At 35.3% G+C, this 20,229-nt stretch overlaps 1 protein-coding gene across 1 annotated transcript in view; it reads left to right on the top strand.

Moving 5' to 3' along the window:
* SI (sucrase-isomaltase) overlaps window positions 1-8,214 on the top strand; it is a 106,232-nt gene extending 98,018 nt beyond the window's left edge. Inside the window, exons 41-47 of the mRNA XM_020989062.2 lie at window positions 2,711-2,795; window positions 2,877-2,933; window positions 3,721-3,845; window positions 5,532-5,620; window positions 6,702-6,751; window positions 7,010-7,177; window positions 8,085-8,214. Of these exons, the coding sequence (XP_020844721.1) occupies window positions 2,711-2,795; window positions 2,877-2,933; window positions 3,721-3,845; window positions 5,532-5,620; window positions 6,702-6,751; window positions 7,010-7,177; window positions 8,085-8,156 (646 nt within the window). The 3' untranslated portion in view covers window positions 8,157-8,214. The remainder of the gene's footprint in view (window positions 1-2,710; window positions 2,796-2,876; window positions 2,934-3,720; window positions 3,846-5,531; window positions 5,621-6,701; window positions 6,752-7,009; window positions 7,178-8,084) is intronic.
* The last annotated feature ends 12,015 nt before the right edge of the window (window positions 8,215-20,229 follow it).

Below are 20,229 nucleotides of genomic sequence, written 5' to 3'. Positions count from 1 at the left end.
AATGAGAAAAAAGGGATTCAAATCATCTTGTAGCCTCCGTTTCCTCATCTATAAAATGGACATAATTATATCTGGAGCACCACCAAGTTCTTATGAGGATTAAAGTTGATACATAAAATATTTTCCTAAACATTATATAAATATTAGCTTCTATTCTCATCCTGCTCCTCTTCCTCATCATTATCGTCATTGTTTTTAATAGACATATACCATGATACTATTGTTAAGTACAGTAATATAGCACTTTAATGATTACAAAACTTCTTAAATACATTATTTTATGGGGGAGTCACAGAAATAATCTATATTATTCACAGTCCTCTTACAAACTGAATTGATATTTCAATTTTTTTCTTTTTTTATTAATTTATTTTGATATATCAACAATCACTTCCTTAAGCTTTTGAGTTTTAAAATTTTCTCCTCTTCCCTTCTCACTTCCCTCCCCAAGACAGCACATAATCTGATATAGGCTATACATACACATTACTATTAAACATTTTCACATTACTCATGATGTAAGGAAGAATTAGAACCAATAGAGGGAACCACAAGAAAGAAGAAACAAAACAAAACAGAAAAAAAAAGAGCAAATAGCATGCTTTGGTATGCATTCAAACTCCACAGTTCTTTCTTTGGATGTGGATAGAATTTTCCGTCATGAGACTTTTGGAAATGTCTTACATCCTTGCATTGCTGAGAAGAGCTAAGTCTATCGAAGTTAGTCATCACACAATTTGGCTGTTGCTGTGTACAATGTTCTCCTGGTTCTGCTCACTTCACTTAACATCAGTCCGTACAAGATTTTCCAGGATTTTCTGAAGTCTGCCTGCTCATCATTTCTTTTTTTATTAATTTATTTTGATTTATCAACAATCACTTTCATAAGCTTTTGAGTTTTAAATTTTTCTCCCCTCCTTCCCTGCCTCCCCAAGACAGTGCACAATCTGATATAGGCTATGCATATACATTCCTCTTAAACATTTTCACATGAGTGATGTTGTAAGGAAGAATTAGAACCAATAGGAGGAACCACCAAAAAGAGAAAACAAAACAAAACAGAAGAAAAAAATAGCAAATATTTTGCTTAGATCTTCAGTTGGTTTTGAACGAATAACGGGAGTTTTCTGCATTTGGGAAGGCAGGCAGTTGACAAGTATGTAGCAAGTCCTTACTATATTCCAGGCACTGTGCATACAACTAGGGAAACAAAGGCAAAAATCTGACTTGATCTCAAGGAAGTCACAGGCTAATGGGGAGCATGGAGAACTATGTACAAAGAGGATCTATATCCACAGGCTAAATGGGAGGGAATCTTAGAGGGAAGACACTAGCATTAAAAAGGATCAAGAAAGACTGCATGTAGAAGCTGAGATTTTGGCTAAGATTTGCAGGAAGTGACAAAGCAATGATGGGGAGGACAGGACATAGATATCTCTAGGCATAGAGGAAAGTTAACAAAATGGCTGCCATCAGAAAATAAAGTGTCAAGTAAAGAATAGCAAAGAGACCAGTGTTGCTACATTACTACATTACAGAGTCTGAGGAGTGTAATAAGATATAAGAATACTGAAAAGGTAGGAAGAGGCTAGGTTATGAGGAGATTTAAGATACAATTAGATGATTTTATATTTAATCCTGGAGGTAACAGGGTACCACTGGAGTGGCAGAGGGGGGGACAGTGATATGGTTAGATGTGTACTTTGGGAGGATCACTTTGGCATCTGAGTGGAGGAAAGACTGGGGTCAGGAAAGATTTCAGGGGTAATATTCAACCCGAAGGCTATTGTAGTAATCCAAATGTGAGGTGATGATGGCCTGAGGGTGATGGCAGTGTCAAAAGAGAGAAGAGGGCGTATAAAAAAAGATGTCACAAAGGTATAAATGGTAGGATTTTGCAAATAATGGATGTGTGGGATAAAAAAGAATGATATCAAAGATGCGAGCTGGAGTGACTGACAGGATGGTGTCGCCTTCAACAATAATAACAAAATTAGGAAAAGGAGATAAGGTTTTGGAGCTTAGCTTTGGACTTGTTGCATTTAAGATGTCAGTAGGATATCAAATTTGAGATGCCCAATAGGCAGTTGGAGATGTGGAACTGGAAGTCAGAAAACAAGTTGGGGCTTAATAAAAAGGCCTATGAATCATCTCTGTGGGACCTATGAAATCACCAAGTGAGATAATATAGAGGGAGAAGAGAAGAAGGACTAGTAAAGAACCTTGAGGGATACTCACAATTAGCAATGATGGCCAGGAGGAGACAGAAAAGTGGGAAGACAGGAGAACCGTGGAAGGGCAGAGTCACAAAAGTCTAGAAGATAGCAGGAAAAGAAGGTGATCAACATTAACAGTTGCAGAGAGTTCAAGAAGGATAAGGGTTGAAAAAAAAAGAGTCTATTAGATTTGGACATTTAAAAAATCATTGTCAACTTTAAAGAAAGAATAATGAATTAATACGCTCCTGAAGACTTTGTGGTCAACTTCTTTGTCTTTGCTTAGTTACTAGGCAATTTTCATTTTAATTATGTATGTACTGGACATTGTATGCTCCTTTATTTTGTGTTCATGCATGCATGTAAATATGGACATGTAAATTATCTACAATCTGTCAAATACAGTGTGTTCCTTTCATCTATAATTCCTATGAATTCACTTACTTCACTGTAAACATATGTATAATGACTGGTTCTGTGTTTGCTATTTCAAGGTTCTTTGATGATAAGGAAACCTGGAACATTTTCAAACAGTTTCTTTGGGGCTCAGGCTTTTTAGTGAGCCCCGTTATGGAGCCGGTAAGTACCGAAACATCACTCTTTATTTGATGGCTACTTAAAACTGAATTGTTTTTTATGTTTATTATTTTTAATCTTTAGGCTGCCACAACTGTAATGGCATATGTCCCGGATGCCCGCTGGTTTGATTTCCATACGGTAAGAGATGAAGAATGCTCTTTCTCTTTCAAAATCCACTTTAGAAAGCTTGTAGTATAGCCATACAAAAAGAGCATCCTAGAACAAACAAACTTAAAGCACCCACAGCATATAGACATAAGTGTGCAAACATTCTGAGAACTAGCTTGCATAGATAGAAATATTAGTGTGGTGACGGTAGTTCTCCTTTGATTTTTTCTTTTTAATCTAACCATTGCCTTCATTTCATAAAGAAACACTGAAATCATACTAGACCACATTATGTCAGATGTATTGAATGGAGATAAGTAATCATCTTAAGGGGGAAGAAAATCACCTCATAGTACCAGAGACAATATCTATGGCTACAAAACTCCCATTCTTTTTTTTTTTCTGCATGTGAAATCCACAAATCTAAGTATAAGGCTAAGTCATAAGATAAATCCCTTAATTATACATAGAATCCTATGCTAGGTCCTGGAAGATAGTGAGATAAGTACTTTGCAACACTCAAAGGGCTATGTTAATTCATTTTACTGTTCTTTTTACTCACTATCTATTGAGACTAGTTTTCTAGTTGCTTAGAAAATATTAAATTACTTTCTTCCCCTGTTTAAAATTGAAGTATTTATTCTAAATTATTAAATTTATTCTAAATTATTAAATGTTCTTTGAAGATGTATTTATTTCAAATTTAAATGTATTCTTTATGTAAAAATACCTTATTGACATGTAATAGGTTCCTGTGAGTATTCATTATGGTTATGGTACTTTTTCCTAATATTTTACCTCAATCTCTTCTTTTTAGGGGTATGATATTGGAATTAGGAAGCAGTATAATGTGTTTGATGCTCCTCTGGATAAAATCAACCTCCATGTCCGGGGTGGTCTTATTCTTCCTTGTCAGGAGCCTGCCCAGAATACCTTCATTAGGTAAGAATAGTGAAGTGAGAAATGCTGGGTTTGAGATTTGTGATGGCCAGTGTTTTAGATGTCTTGTATTAAAGCAGGAATCTCTCTAGTTCTAAAATAGATATGAAATTCTTTTTTACTTTAATTGTAACAGAACATACACTGAGTTTCTTGCTTATGAACATTACTTTATTTGTGAAACTTCTTGATTTATGAAGGGCCACCACAGGTGAAAACTCCCCACCCAGCAGATTATAGGATCTCCTCTTTGCCTTCCTACCATTATTGTTTCTTTTGCTCTCTAAATTATTCATTCCTAATGATTGTTGTTCAACTTCTGTCTCACTACCTCCCTGGGACATTTCTTTGTGATTGATTGCCACCCCCTTGCTACCATCTACTGCCAAGTGATGCAGACCTCAATTGCCCCTGGCAAAGACAAGGTTTCTCTGATACCACTACTTCATAAAGTCCAAAACCATCACCTGTCCCATTACATCCTGCCTCCATTTGACAATAAGTTCTTTTCTTCTGAAAGAGCAAGAACTCCTGGACGTTTCCATTAGACTTCTGGTCCAAAAATGGAAGGGGTTTAGAGTCACTACTTTTCCTTCTTGGAACTACAAGTTTGGAATGGAAACATCTTCCCCTAAAAATGATGTTAAAAGTGTTAGTAAGGTTTTTGTAAGACTTTTAGATGAGTACAGTAAGTTCTGGAATTCAGCTGCATTTCTGATTAAATGGATTTCTCTGGTATCCTAATTGTAACATGATTTTTATGGGAAAGTGGGTTGCAGGTTCTAGATAATCAAGTATGGATCATTTTCAGAATATATTTAATTGCAAAAACAAAACATAGGGAACATATATAGTTACAAAGAAAAATAGTCATGATGAAATACAATTATATATATTATATGTATGCATATATGTATTATATAGTCTATCATTTTAGTATTTTCCCCTCTCCTTAATCTCACAGCATTGTTGTGAGGATAAAATGAAAAAAACACTGTAAAGCACTTGCAAAACTTAAAACACATCAATGTTGTTTATTATTGTTATCATCACCATCAACTTCTTCAACATTACCATTTTGATATTCACCTCTGACACTTTTTCTCCCTAATAATCATTTTTGGTTATTGAAAAACAGACACCTTTCTATCTTCTGTGCACATTTAACATTAAGGGCAAAATTAATACTAAGATTTGGCAGAGAGTGGTAGCATGAAGGGGCAAAAGATGAGAATGAAGATATAATAAACCCACCACTTAGTTTTCTTTCAATCTATACCATATTGTTGCTTTTATTTGCTTTTATTTGTATGCAAGAGCCAGTCCTCAATTTGGACTCAGGCTTTACTAACCAGTGCCCTTACTTCTTTTTTTTTTCTTTTTTCTTTTTTTTTAAGTGAGGCAGTTGGGGTTAACTGACTTGCCCAGAGTCACACAGCTAGGGAGTGTTATGTGTCTGACCCTGGATTTGAACTCAGGTCCTCCTGACTTCAGGGCCAGTGCTCTATTCACTGTGCCACCTAGCTGTCCCTAGTGAACTTACTTAAAAAAAAGGATGACTCATTGGATATGGGATGCAGTGGGAGATGAATTAAATATTCTTTATGTGTTTTGTATAGTCAGATTTATCTTTATAATTTTCTGGGAAATAACTGTAATTGATCATTCTGAAAAATGTTTTTCTTACAGTCGAAATAATTTCATGGGACTCATTGTTGCTGTGGATGACAACAAAATGGCTCAAGGTTCATTGTTCTGGGATGATGGAGACAGCATTGGTGAGCCTGATGTTGCTCCTGGATAGTAGTAGCACATCAATGTCTCCAGTATTGCCATAGTGCTGATTATTCCCCTCCTCCTCTTCCCTTATTCCTTAGCCCTTTATATAAGGTTGAAACTCACTACAGCTACATTTCAGGTGGCAGGCTCTTAGGAGAATTTCATCACGAAGCAACGGTGCTACCTAGTACAACAATAGGGCCACACAAAGGGCTACTTTCCTTGACCAACCTTGTGGACTTCTGTATGCCAGAGTGAGAGTATGGCACAAGGAAGCCACGATCACCAACGGTCATGGTGCAGACAACATAGTCCAGAGCATACTGACGCACAGAAAAAGACTGAGCTTTGTGAGACATGCAATACTTTCAAGAGAAAGAGTGAGGCTCTCACCCTCATCCTGATTTTATACACACTCACACACACACACATATAACATACATACACATAAACATATATACACAACAGATATACACATATATACATACATTTGTACACCTATACATATACATATATATATGCATGTATCTATGTGTGTGTGTGTGTGTGTGTGTGTACAAACACATATGGATATATGATTTGTGGTGAGGTCTGTTGTCCAGATAAAGTTTATCATTTCATCCAGGCAGGAATAGCTCAATAATGATCTCCATTTTTCTACTTCTCATGCACATGCAAGAAAAAGAATGTAAATAAACCCAAAGAGAATAACAGCTAATGTTTATATAGCACGTGAACTTTTGTAAAATGTTTGCCAGAGTGTTTTTGCATTCTTTGAGCCTGAGAACAACCTCATGGTGGTGGATACTCCAGGCTTATAATCCTCATTTTACAGATGAGGAAACTGAGTATAAGAGAAGCTAAGTGTTTTCCATAATTAGGAAGTAGTAGAGCTTTGATTCCCCTAGTTTTTTCTTTAATTCCCAAGTCCAACAACTCATCTTCTATGCTTTGCTGGAGAAATATATCCATGTAGATTTTTAACTATTTCAAGTAATTCCTAAGGGAAGGAGAACAACATATTTTGTCATTCTTTCATGTTTTTCTCTAAACATGTTTTTTTCCTGTCTTTTTTAATAGATACTTATGAAAAAGGACAATACCTGTCAGTACAGTTTCAATTAAATCAGGTAAGGATAACTCTGAAACTCTCTCTAAATATTGTTTTCTTGACTTTTGGGAAATATATCTATATCAATGTATTTCTATCTATCTATCTATCTATCTATCTATCTATCTATCTATCTATCTATATCTATCTATCTATCTATCTATCTATCTATCTATCTATCTATCTATCTATATCCTAGTGTACATAAGTATTCGTTATGTCATGGGTTCCCAGCCCATTACTATTTAAATATTGTCTTTCTTTCCCAATTTTTCAGACGACTCTGACAAGTACTGTCATACATAGAGGGTATTCAAACCCCAGTGAGCTGAGGCTTGGGTATATCAAAGTGTGGGGAAAAGATGAGACTTCAGTTTCAAGTGTGGTACTCACATACAATGGCCAGAGTCAAGCCATCACCTTTAATGAAGATTCAAACAATGGGGTAAGATCTGAATGAGGATTCTTACTACATACAAATTCCTTTAAACCTATTGTTTCTGTGTTTCCTAAAATTAGAGAAGTAAATTTTGATGAGAAACTGTATTCCTTTTTTCATTTTCTCTTCTTTCCTTGTTTCTTTCCTCTTCACTTTCATTGCATTCACCATCTTTTCTTCTTCTTTTCTTCTTTCTCTTTCAAAAACAACACTTTGTTGGTGGGATTAGTACTAACATTGCTTTAAGTGATCAATTGTCTTTAAACAAATTTCCCTGAGACTATACTGGACTAGTTAACTTTTCTTTAAGTATTTGGAGGTTTTCATGTAGAAGAAGGCTTAGATTTGTTCTTGTCTCCAAAGTGTACAACTAGGAGGAAAAATATAAGTGGCAGGGTGGGACATTCAGTTTCTATGAAAGCAAAAACTTTTTGATAGCATCATCTGAAAAGAATAATTAGCTGCAAAGGGAAATAGAAGCATCAAGGTTCATGGTTCTGAAACAGCAGAGAAAGCATTAATAATAAGAATGTGCTACCTGATAGGAAGTTGGTGTCTCATATATTATTGTGGATTGCAAATCACTCTCCATTTCCTCAATTCTCATTCGTCTGGGACATTTTCAAAGACTAAATCACGTTGTTAGAGCCAGACAGATTTAATGTCATTGAGTAAACCCTCCCCTTATCTTAAGGACATTCTGTTTGTGGACTTAGGACTTTTCTTTCCTCATCTATAATGAGAAGGGATTGGATCAGAAGATCATTAATGTCCCTCCCAGCTCTAACAAGCTATGCTTCCTCAAAAAGGGGCATTTATATATATGAGATGATATTATTGATCATCATGACAAGCTAGTAATATAGAGTTCTGAATGAATATTAAAATTGCATATTTTCTTTAACCCTTTCAGATATTAGAAATTAATCTTTATGACAAAGGTGTCATCTTGGAGAACGACATAGAAATTTCTTGGACGACATGAGAACTAAATGACCACTTCAATTTTTAAAGGAAAGGACCAATATACTAAAGTTTCAATTAATATCTCCAATTTTTCATCTTATAAACTTGTTTTTTCCTATGTAATATAATTAAATATTTAAATGTATTTAAAGGAAATTAATTCTTATGAGTCTGTGAGTTTTTTTTAATTACTATTCTAATTGAAACAGAGATCTAGAGTGATATTTTGTGTTATATAGTTATGAGGATTTCAGGGACACCATGAGATTATGTTTAATTCCCCTTGCAGAGTCATAGAAATGACTGTTAACTAGTAACTAAACATGTCAATTGAAATGAACCAAATGGAAATTAAAAGAATGATATTTTGCTCTTCTTGGCTATTCCAGAGTCCTGCTCTCACCCACTATACCAAGTTGGTTCTAAATATAGGTAGTGAGATTATATATATATATATATATATATATATATATATATATATATATATATATATATATACACACACATAGATATATACACACACACATACATATATATACACACACATACATATGCATATATATGTATATATTTATGTGTATGTATATACACACATACACATATATGTATGCATCTGTATGTGTACATATATGTATGTATCTCTATTTATGTATGTATGTATACATGCATATACATATATATATATATATAGTTACATATTGTTAGATATAGTTATAGCCCTTGAAGTTTTGCAAAGCACTTTACAAATACTATCTCATTTTACTTTCACAACCACCCTGAGAAGTACAGATGAGGAAATTGAGGCTGAGAAAAGTTTCATCATTTGCCCTGAGTCATACAGCTATCAAGTATCTGAGTCAAGTTTCAAAATCAATAATTCCATACTCACAGTCCTGCTCATTTTCCATTATACCATCTATCAGGCATGGATGTCCAGGAATTGCCAATAGGAGAAACAAGAGTTCAGAGCTGGTTCCCCATCTATTGCAAAACAGGAGAAACACCAAAATCTTAGAGATGGGTCAATGTTGTGCATAAATTTTTAAAGGCAAAACAGTGGCCATTCTCCCTGGTGGACCCAGCCAATGATGATGTCTCTCTCCTTTTTCAGAATTATTTTGAACTAGGCAGGTCTTGCCAGTTTGTCCATACATACATAAACACAGATTGTATCCCCTTAAAGAATGTACTCCTTGAGCAGAAGGGATATATTATTTTCATCTAGAGCTTACCACAGTGTCTGGCACATTGCAAGTCAGATTATTTGTTGATCAATGGACTAATTGTTAGGGAACTCTTATAGAAATGAACACAAAGAAGCGATCATACAAACCTTTCAGACTAGTAGGATCTTATTGGTTGCCTCATTGAATTCGGGATTCTTTCACACCTTGACTCATTCTTACACTCCATATCCTTCTACAGCTTTGGAATGATACTGACTGGGTGCATAATAGGCTTGGCCTTCCTTACCCTTTAAAGAACTCAGAGTTAATTACCATCTCAAGAGAAGTGGGCATTCTAAGAGGTGCTTCTGTGTCTGCATTCAATTCCCTTCCTACTACATACTGTGGCAGGTTCTCAGTGCTTAATGTCTATGCTTGCTGTTAATAAAAGAAATTTCTTTGTCTTTGTACTAAAACGTCTTAAGGTATCCCACTGAAGAAAGTACATCCTCTCAGAATGGTGAATTCTCTTTGAGTGCACAGTTATCCTCATTTTTAAATGAAGAATAAGGAAGGGACGTGAATGAGATGCCTTTTAAGGTCCATAGGTTTATAGTGAGATATTTATTATGCTATAGTTCATAAATGGGAGAAATTATGTTCAGGAATAAAAGAGAATTAGGGTATCAGTCCCTAGGAATAGAGGCAGGGCATCTCTGAAAGATTACTTTGATCTGTAGCCCTGGAGAAATTAGGAGAATGAATATCACTGCATATCTCAACAGAAGATCATGGGAGCAAGGAAAATGAAGAAGGAGGAGAGAAACGAGAGGAAAGAAGTGAGAGAGAGAAAGGAAGGAAGGAAGAAACAAAGAAAGAAAGAAAAGAAGAAAAAGGGAAATGTAGGAAGGAAAGAAAGAAGGAAGGAAAAATATGACTTGATGGAAAAGTGTTGGTCTTGGAATTAGAAGAGACCAAGCTTTTAATTCAATCACTGAAATATTAGTCTTGGGAACATGGTGAGTCACTTTATGTCTGTGGATCTTAGTTTCCACATCTTAAAGATGGTGATAGTAATATTTGTATTCCCTATGGTATAGGGTTTTTCTGAGGAAAGACCTTTGCAAATCTTCAGGTATTTGTTAAGTATGAGTTGTTTTTATGTATTTAGTGCAGCATCAGGGGCACTTCACTCTCTTAAGCTATTAATGCCCTTGCATTTATGTGACCTTTTGAAAAGCTATTCTCTTTGCTTCAGGTGTACATATCTTCCCCCATTTTCCTTTATCCTTCACCCTCCTTCACCCCTCTCATAGAATGTGAATTTCTTGAATGAGCTTTGTATCCCTAGCACCTAGCCCTGTGACTGGAACATAGCTTGTTGTCTCCTTAAAAAATGCTTGCTGAATTCAGTTGAAATGTAGACCTGTATCCACTCAGAACCATAGCTCATGAGACCCCACCAATATGTTTATGAATCATTCATAAGACAAAAATCAAAGGTATCCAAAGAATGATATAATAAGATAATTAGCAATAGAATGTTCTCTTCAACACATATTTTTGCTCACACTCTTCCACAAAAGTACATTATGATCTTCTCATTTGCAGCCATGTACATTTCAGTAACAGAGTATTAGAGGTAGAAAGGACCTTAAAGGTCACTTTTTCAAACCCTCTAATTTCACAAATTGGGGTAAGTGATTTGCCAAAGATCATGCAGGTTTTCAGTATCAGGTCCAGCAATGAAAGCTAAATTTTCATATTTCCAGGCCTCCAGGAGAGTGCCCTTACCATTGGATATGATAAACATGGAACTTTAATTTCCATATAATCAGAGGCAGGCTACCTCACAATGGTTTGTGGCCATTATGCATTCTACAGCTTCTTGGAACCTAGGTGAGAGTTGGGTGAAGGTGGACAACAAAGGTAGATTAGCAGCTTTGAAAAGAGTTCAGCAAGCCCTCACTCCAGAGGGTGCTAGTCTTCTCTGAGCATCCCATACACCCTGGCTTTTCTGCTACTTAGAGACCTATGAGAGAAGTTCTAGCCCCCTGCATCCTGGTCCTGGCTATTTGGTTCAAGCCTTAGTACCCTAAGCCAATTAAATATCTAGGAGAATTTCAATACCTTTTCAGAAAAGACTAGCCTAACTTTTGAAAGGCTGGAGGATGGGGTTAGGTTATTGTTTCCACCACAGAGAAACTATTCATCTGGCTATAAATTAATTAATTAGAATTTCCTTATATACAAAATGGGATAAACTAATCTGGATTTTTTACTTTCTAGAGTATTTGGAAGATTCAAAGAAAAAGCTTTGTAAAGTCTAAAATATGATAGAATTGTCATTTTCACAACCACCACCACCACCTCTACCACCACCAAAAGCATTTTGTGGCTTTATCCTTTATCTGTGAGGGTACCTCTGAGGTCAAGTAGCTGAAGAGATAGACAACAGGAGGCCTCTAGCTTCTATGATTTCAAGCACTAGCTTTTCTCTTTGCCTGACAATGACGATTCCCAGCTTTGCTTCTGGAACTGCTATAGGATATGGGAAGAACTAGCTCAATGTCCTCATTCAAATCCCGCTTCAGACTGTTACAATCTACATGACCCTAACAATTCATTTGATTTTTATGGGCCTCAGTTTCCTCATAAATAAGGAATATAAAAAATAGGTTTGGATTAGATGACATCTAAAGTTAATTCAGCTCTAAATTTATGATTTTGTGACTTCAAGTTTCTAATAAGATAGTCATCCAAATCATTTCAGAATTATTATAGTTTTCATAGCTATAAGCAACCTTTCAATGAATCTATTCAAACATATTCATTTTACAGATGGGAAAATTGAGTAACAGAGTGGGGAATTGATTTTGCCCCATAGTCATATAGGATATAAGTAATAAAGATAGTACTTTTAACTCAGAACTAAGAATGCTACAAATATAGATTTAGAGTTGGAAGTGGCCCTTTTCTTCCTATCAGAAACCACACTCCCAGACTCAAAGAGACAACTTACAAATGATAGAGTCATGGATAATGATTTGAAATAAATGAGAGTACGGAAGACTCTGTTCAAGTCCATCCTCACTATTAGAAAAAAAAACCTCAAAGCACAGACCCTACTGGACAGTAAATACATAACATCATCTTTTGCATATACAATGGAAAGCATTTACTCTCTACTGTGGCAAAGCTCTAACCTAAGCTTTTACTAAAAACCCAACCTGCCATTACCATTACGGTCCTCCAGAACTGGGTACAACAAGCTTATTACTAGAACTTAAAGGCCAGTTACTCGCAGTTCAATGTTCTCTCTTCAAAATCAAATAAAATCAGCTTTATTCCCTCATGATACTTAATCCCTATTCATATAATCATTCCAGGCTAATCTCTAGGCATAAAGATCATGACTGATCATTTCTTCTACTAAGTATTCAGGTTTGAATCATAAGTATCAAGCTAGAAGGGACTCATGTCTTCTTTAGTACAACCTTCATTTTATAAAAGATGAAACTGAAGGCCTGAAATGTAAATGACTCATCTAAGGCTGTATCAGAGAAAGGAATTGAATCCAGGCCATCTGTCTACAGAATTATTGCTCTTTGCATTAGACCAAGCACCTTGGATGAAACATACTTCTTTTCTTCTAAAAATTGGCTTAATTGAAATCCTAAAATTGCATTTTCATCTGCAAGCTAGCAGACTGTTACTCTATTAAAGAAGTGTTCATTTTTTTTCAAACATAAGATATAATTTAAATAAAAATTCCATTTTATTTCCCTAATGCATGCTTAAGCAAATTGATGGTGGTGTCCTTACCAAACATCCATCCAGCTCCAAATTATCATTCTGAACTGGGAGTAGTTTTGATCAGGAATGCCTGAAGCTATGTTAGGATCCTAGCTATGATCCTAGTCCAATTATTCAGCTCAATCTTTCAACCCTAATAATTTCCCAAGAATTATTCTAATTAGATGACTGTTTGACTTTCTAACTAGGAAAATATAATTCCTGGAATGTATAAAATGGGGGGAGGAGATTAAGAAAACTGATTTATTAAGGTGATGTAAATTGCTATTTGTTTTTGTCATCTTCTGATAAGATAATCCAGCATTATTATACTAAACTTGAAACAATGAGATATAATGAAGTAGAAAGTTTTGGAAGAATTATAAGCTATTTATTGACCAAAGCAGATACAAAAACAAATGTTGATAGGTGGATTTAAATTTGCAACAGCCAATAACATTTTCCAAGGAAGGTCTAAAGTCATTAAAGAGTAATCAGTAATTTTAAAAACAAGGGGAAAAATCCTATGAATATTTCTAGAGTAATATGATTCTGGTGATTTGAAAAGGCAGACTCTGTTATACACCATTGAAAATGGAGAAAGGCCAACTTTGGAGACTACTGTCACAGACCATTTGATCATGGCACATAGAGCTGGAAGGGGCTTTATAGACAATGATGTCCATACTCCTCTTTTTACATATAAATAGTACGTATCAAACATTTTCCTAGTCTACTAGGCAACCCAAAATAATTATAAAAATAATGACAGGAAAACCCTAGAAATAGTTCTGATTCTCACATTAAAAACACCACACAGACACACACAAACAAACAAATATGGCCTTGGGAAAGAGAACTCACCACACCAAACTAATTTGATTTTCTGACAAAGTTTGTACATAAAAGTGGAAAAAAATGGAGAGTTTACAATGAGTGACATGAATCTCTTTGACTAAAAGGATAGTAAAATATTTACCATATATAGAGAAGTTTGGGGAAGAGACACTGTTAAGGCAGAAGACAAATCATTCCACTTAAGGAATGTTGAATTTAAAATTTTCTATAGGATACCTTGTTGGGGACATTCATTAGTGAGTTGGTGATGTAGAAGGGATGCTTAAGAGAGAGATTGGGGCTCATTAATAGATTTTGTGAGTCCTTTGCAGAGAGATGGCAATGTATGGCTTGGAAGTATATGAGATCAGAAAGAGAAGGTGATAGAGGGAGAAAGCATAGATAAAAGTGAAAAAGTTCCCCACTAGTGGCTTGGGGAGCACCAGAACTTATGAAGTGGCACATGGATGAATGCAGAGAAGAAGACTGAGATGGAGTCTTCAGACACTTATAAATGTGAACCTGGAGACACCAGGATCTCAAAATCCAAGCTTGAGGAGAACAGGCAGGAGGAAGGGCTGGTCAAAAGTGACCAAGCTGTATGTTGATCAAGATGCAGGAGGACTTAAAATTATATTTGATGCTCAGAGCAGTGCTGTGAAATGGATAGGGCTGGTATTATCATCCCAAATTTACAGATGAGAAAACTGAAGTTGATTGGCTCAGTGGGCAAGTAGCAGAGTAAAGACTTGAATCTAGGTCTTCTGAATTTTTCTACCATGTCATGTTACCTCACTTAACTGTGACAGCTCCTGTAAAAGGAAGCACAATATTTGGAAATAGAGTTGTAAGGTCTACAATATGATTATAGTACTTAAACATTTTTTCACACTTGAATTCGAGCATCAAATGCTCAAAATTTAGTGATATCACATATAAAAGACTAGGACAAAGTCTACATAAAAGTAACAAAATGATTATATGAATAAGGATTAAGTGTCATGAGTGAATAAAGCTAATTTTGGTCTTGAGAAGAGAACACTGTACTCAGAGTAACTAGCCTTGAAGTTCTAGTGAAGATTGTTGTACCTAGTTCTTGAGGATTGTATCAGTAATGGAGGTCTGGGCTTTTAATAAAAGTTAGGTTGGATCCAGGTATGCCCTGTAGGCTTCCTTATCATAACAGAGAGACATAGTGAGAGAGAGAGAGAGGGAGAGAGAGAGAGAGAGAGAGAGAGAGAGAGAGAGAGAGAGAGAGAGAGAGAGAGAGAGAGAGAGAGAGAGAGAGAGAGAGAGAGAGAGAGAGAGAGAGAGAGAGAGAGAAATGAAGAAATCAGATTTGCTAGGTCTTTACCTATCCAATAATTTAATTGCAATCTAACTATTTGCAATTAGTTAAATCTATAGTGTGAAATTTTATATCAAGCACAGTACTAAAATTCACAGATATTTTTTCATGCAAAATACCATCCTTCTATTCCTTTACTGTTATTTGCTTTCTGAGACTGATATTTGGGAATCAAATGGTATAAGTTTATTTAGCCCTGGAAAATTATAGGAAAGCATAGATAAGACTTGTAGCTGAAGGGTACATAAGTATCAGTCTTAATATGTATTATTAGAGGGAACATAGTCACGGATATGTTTTCTAATCCATTTGGGTACATTTTATCTTATCTTAGTAGAACTGGCCCAGCCTTCTAGCCTGTAGCTATTTTTTTACCTACTGCTTTGCCACCTCTGCCATTCTTATGTCATCAGCAACTTTGATTAACATTTCATTAATGCATTATTTTACTCATTGAAGTTAATCACAATAAATACTGAAGAGTATGAAGGCAAGGTCAGATCTACAAGTCACTCAAATAGACACTCTTTTTTTACAAGTGGACATTGTTGCTAGGTACTCAATAAATACTTGCTGAATAACACTTCTATGGCTGTATTTCAAAGAGATCATAACAACTGGAAAAGCGCCCACATGTACAAAAATGTTTATAACACCTCTTTTTGTGCTGGCAAAGAATTGGAAATTGAGGGGAATGCCCATCAACTGGGGAATGGCTAACAAGTTGTGGTATGTGAATATAATGGAATACTATTGTGGTATAAGAAATGATGAATGGGTCGACTTCAGAAAAACCTACAAAGACTTGTATGGCCTGATGGTGAGTGAAATGAGTAGAACCAAGAGAATATTGTACACTGTAACAGCCACGTTGTGCGATGACTAATATTGAACACTCAAGGGATGCATAAATGTAACTTGGCAGAGTTTTTTTTTCTTTTTTTTAAAATTAAGGCAAAACTTTTCTTGTTGATAACTATTTCTAGAAAATACTAAGGAACATAACTATAGAAGCATGAATGGAACACAATTATAGAAGGAGTTTTTAAGGAATGTATTATTGTCTCACAGAACCCCCTAGAAAATATAACACATTTCATGGACTCACAGATTCATAGTGGTAAGTCATCTCGATTTAGTCCATGCCCTTCATTTTATAGATAAGGAAACTGAGGGACAGACAGGTTAATTACTTACCCAGGACACACAATTATTAAGTAGCACAGCTGGGCTTCAAACATAGCCATTCTGTTAAAATCCATCATGCTTTCCACTGTATCACATCCTTAATACTATCTTAGCTAAGATGATACTTTAATAAGAAAAGGGAGTCCATTTGCATGACAATATTTTTTGAGATGAATAGCCCTAGAAATTTTAGGTGGGTTTGTTTCATCATCTGCAGGAACAATAGTCATGATGATAATGATGATGATGATGATGATGATGATGATGACAATAATGTAGATGATAACATTTCAATTTTGTTGCAGGGATGTTTATGGGTACAGGTAAAAACAAACAAACAAATAAACAAATAAGTGGTAGATGAACCAAGGGGAAAATTCCTGATTATTTTGCTTTTAGATATTACCTTTAGAAGAACACTTTAGCTACAGACCAAGTATCAGATTACATATGATCTCAGTGGTACTGAGGATGTTTAATGACAGAGTCTTGTTTGCCACAGTATGAGTGATAGAACTGGAAAAAAAAAGGGAGGCATCCAGAGTGTCTCCTTATTTGTCTTGTAAGTTTTCAGGTGAGTCGGAAGATTATGGATTTGAAAGAGATGAGTTTTAAGATGTAATTTCATTAGTTATTCTGCAAGGACTTATTCCTGCTATTTATTATGGAGTTGAATGTCATGAAATGAGATCTATGACAAGTCTTTTTGGCCAACAAACTACATCAGGACCTCCGTAATTGGATCTTACTACTCTAATCATTCCTGACCATTTCCTTGAGAGTTAGAAGTTGTGATGATGAACGTTTGGATCGGGTTTCTACGTACAAATTTGTTACACTAAGCTAATGCAAATGCAAATCATTAGCCAAAACTATACTTTAATGGATGTGTGCTTCAGTGGATCTGCCATTTCATTGATATCAGTGCTCCTTCCAACATCATAAGTGGAAACTGGCCAAAGCTCTTCCCTCCCCCCCACAAAAGTGATTCTATTTCCTGGACTTGCATGAATCCTCCCAAGTAGCTAGAGGATATCCTTTAGGTGTTTTAACATTGAATGGATACCAGTGCAGCCCTTGAAATGCCCATCTGTCATTTCTCCCTTTCACTGAATGATTTGTCCACATCTTTTGCTTATAATACATTTATCACAGACAATATATTTTATACTAATTTTGCAATGAAAATGTTCATTGGTGATATACTAAAGGATATGTAAGCCCAATATGCATCTCTCCATTGTCTTTTTGGTAACATAAAATGCTGATTTATTGTAGACTGTAACAATCTATGACTACAATTAAGCATGTTATATTGTTCACAAAGACTGTATGGCTTATTTTATGCATACTTTTCTCTCCCTAATTTTCCTTACAGAAATAGCCTTCTGAACATAGGGATCTCAGTAATTTAAGCATATTTTCAAAATCTGCTGTCATTCTTCATTCATATCTCACACACACACACATGCACATGTGCACACACACACACACACACACACACACACACACACACACCCCTTTTCTAGATTAAGGAGGAAGTGTTTATCAACCCAAATGCATAGTGGAACTACAGATTGGCTGCTGAGGGAAATTTTCCATCAAAATCCAATGCAAGCATTTAAAAAATAACTTCCTGTTTGTGAGAAATTTGATTTGAAAAGAAAATATTAAATCTCTCCTATGACAGCAAGAATAGAGTGAGAGGATGAAAGTAGATTTTAATTCCTCACAATTCTGTTGTTTCCATGACAGTCTTTGAGGCCCAGAATTTCAGAACCCTGGAGCAGGGTGGAGAAATGAAACAGCAAGCATAGCTGTTGCAGCTGTGCCTAGCTTTCAATGCTCATTTTCCTATCAGTGTCAAAGTTCACATTTTATTTAAACTTCACATTATGAGTCAGAGGCTCTTTCTTCTCTTCCACCTGGTTCCACTGTCTATCTAGCTCTTTCTTTTGGGGGATATTGCCTTCCTCAAAGTCCAATCTTTACTGGAACTAAAAGTTATCTTCCCAAATGATGGTAAGGTCCAGTCCATTCTTGTTGCCTGAAGTACTCACTCCCAAGAGTTTTTACTCCAACTTAGGCCTCTCCTGCTAGTCTAAGTCCTCTCCTACCCTACCTCAATGATATGTGATAAAAGTATATGAGTAAAATGTTCTTAAAAAGTACTATTGCTCTCAAAAAAATATGAGAAAAGATGCTCCCAATTGTTGATAACAAGAGGTGGCAATGTAAACAACTTTGAGGTCTAAAGTCATGCCCAGCAATTTGACATAAGTCTCAAAAAATGGAAATAGTCATAGTATAAGAAAACAGGTATAGAAATACCTGATCCATGGGCATATGAATTAGTCAAATCAATCTGGAAAACAATTAAGAATTACGTAAGAATAATCACTCAACTGTTCATTCTCTTCAACTGAATTTATACTGAATTTATACCATAAGGAGCACAAAGATAGAAATGAAAACATTATATACAGCAAAATGTTTTTTGTTTGTTTGTTTTGGATTTTTATTTTGTGAAAGCAAAAAACTGGAGGGAAACTGGCTGCCCAATGGTTGGTGATTGACACAAAAATATAATAAAATATTTCATATATATATATATATATATATATATATATATACACACATACACATGATATACATACATACACATTATATACATAATACATGCATACATGTACATACATACATACATATATATATATATATATGTGTGTGTTTATGTGTATGTTAAGAGAAACAAGGGAAAATTTACACCATCACATACACAGTGAAATTGGCAGAAACAGTAAAAATAAATCTTTCAAAGAATTAATCAAAAATATTTATCAAATTTATTTATTAAACATATGGTATGTGTCAGGTGCTATTCTTGGTACTTGGGATATAGGGGGAAAGGTGAAATAGTTCTTGTCTTTAAACACTTTGCATTCTCTCGGAAGAGGTAATGTAAGGATGTTTCTAGGTCTATGCAAATTTGAAAATATTACAATAATGTAACTAAAAAAACGTTTAGAAGGGATTAGAATATTGTACAGATCTTAATGTATAACTTGGATGTTTATGAAGTGATTATGAAATACACTCTCCTCCCTTCTTTCAGTAGAAAGTTCCTTGGGTGGGGATTTTGCACACAATATCAGGTATGGTAATTGTGTCATTTCATTCTGTTTAACTGCTTTTTTAAAGGGCTAATGGATTGGGGGTGAGGTGGGAATGTATAGAAACATAGGTGATATAAAACAAAAGGTGTCAATAAAAATTCTACATAGAAAGTGATCCATCAACGTGTCAACTAAGGAACTGTATGTTAGAAATAGATTAGATATTTCTGAAACTTTAGTATCAATGCATCAGTAACTTTGCTGTTAATTACAAATGTGAAATTAAAATATTTGGACAATCTTGATGTGATCAGGCTAATGGTGCTTAGGAGACATGAACCTTCACTAATAATTTCCCCAAAGGATTACTTTCACCAGATGACTTTTTTTCTTCTTCTCTTTTTTTTTCTTTTTGCTGGCAATTGGGGTTAAGTGACTTGCCCAGGGTCACACAGCTAGTTAATATCATTGTCTGAGGTCAGATTTGAACTCAGGTCCTTCTGACTCCAAAGCCAGAACTCCACTGCGCCACCTAGCTGCCCTAATGACTTTTTTTCTAACAACTTTTGATGGCTCCCTCTTGCCATATACTGGAGCTGAACTTTAAGACTCATTACAACCAAAGCATGTCCAGTCTTCATT

The sequence above is a fragment of the Phascolarctos cinereus genome, unplaced genomic scaffold (genome assembly GCF_003287225.1).
Source record: "Phascolarctos cinereus isolate Bilbo 61053 unplaced genomic scaffold, phaCin_HiC Scaffold_7;HRSCAF=346, whole genome shotgun sequence".
Classification (NCBI taxonomy): Eukaryota; Metazoa; Chordata; class Mammalia; order Diprotodontia; family Phascolarctidae; genus Phascolarctos; species Phascolarctos cinereus.
This window is presented reverse-complemented; position numbering and strand designations above follow the sequence as displayed.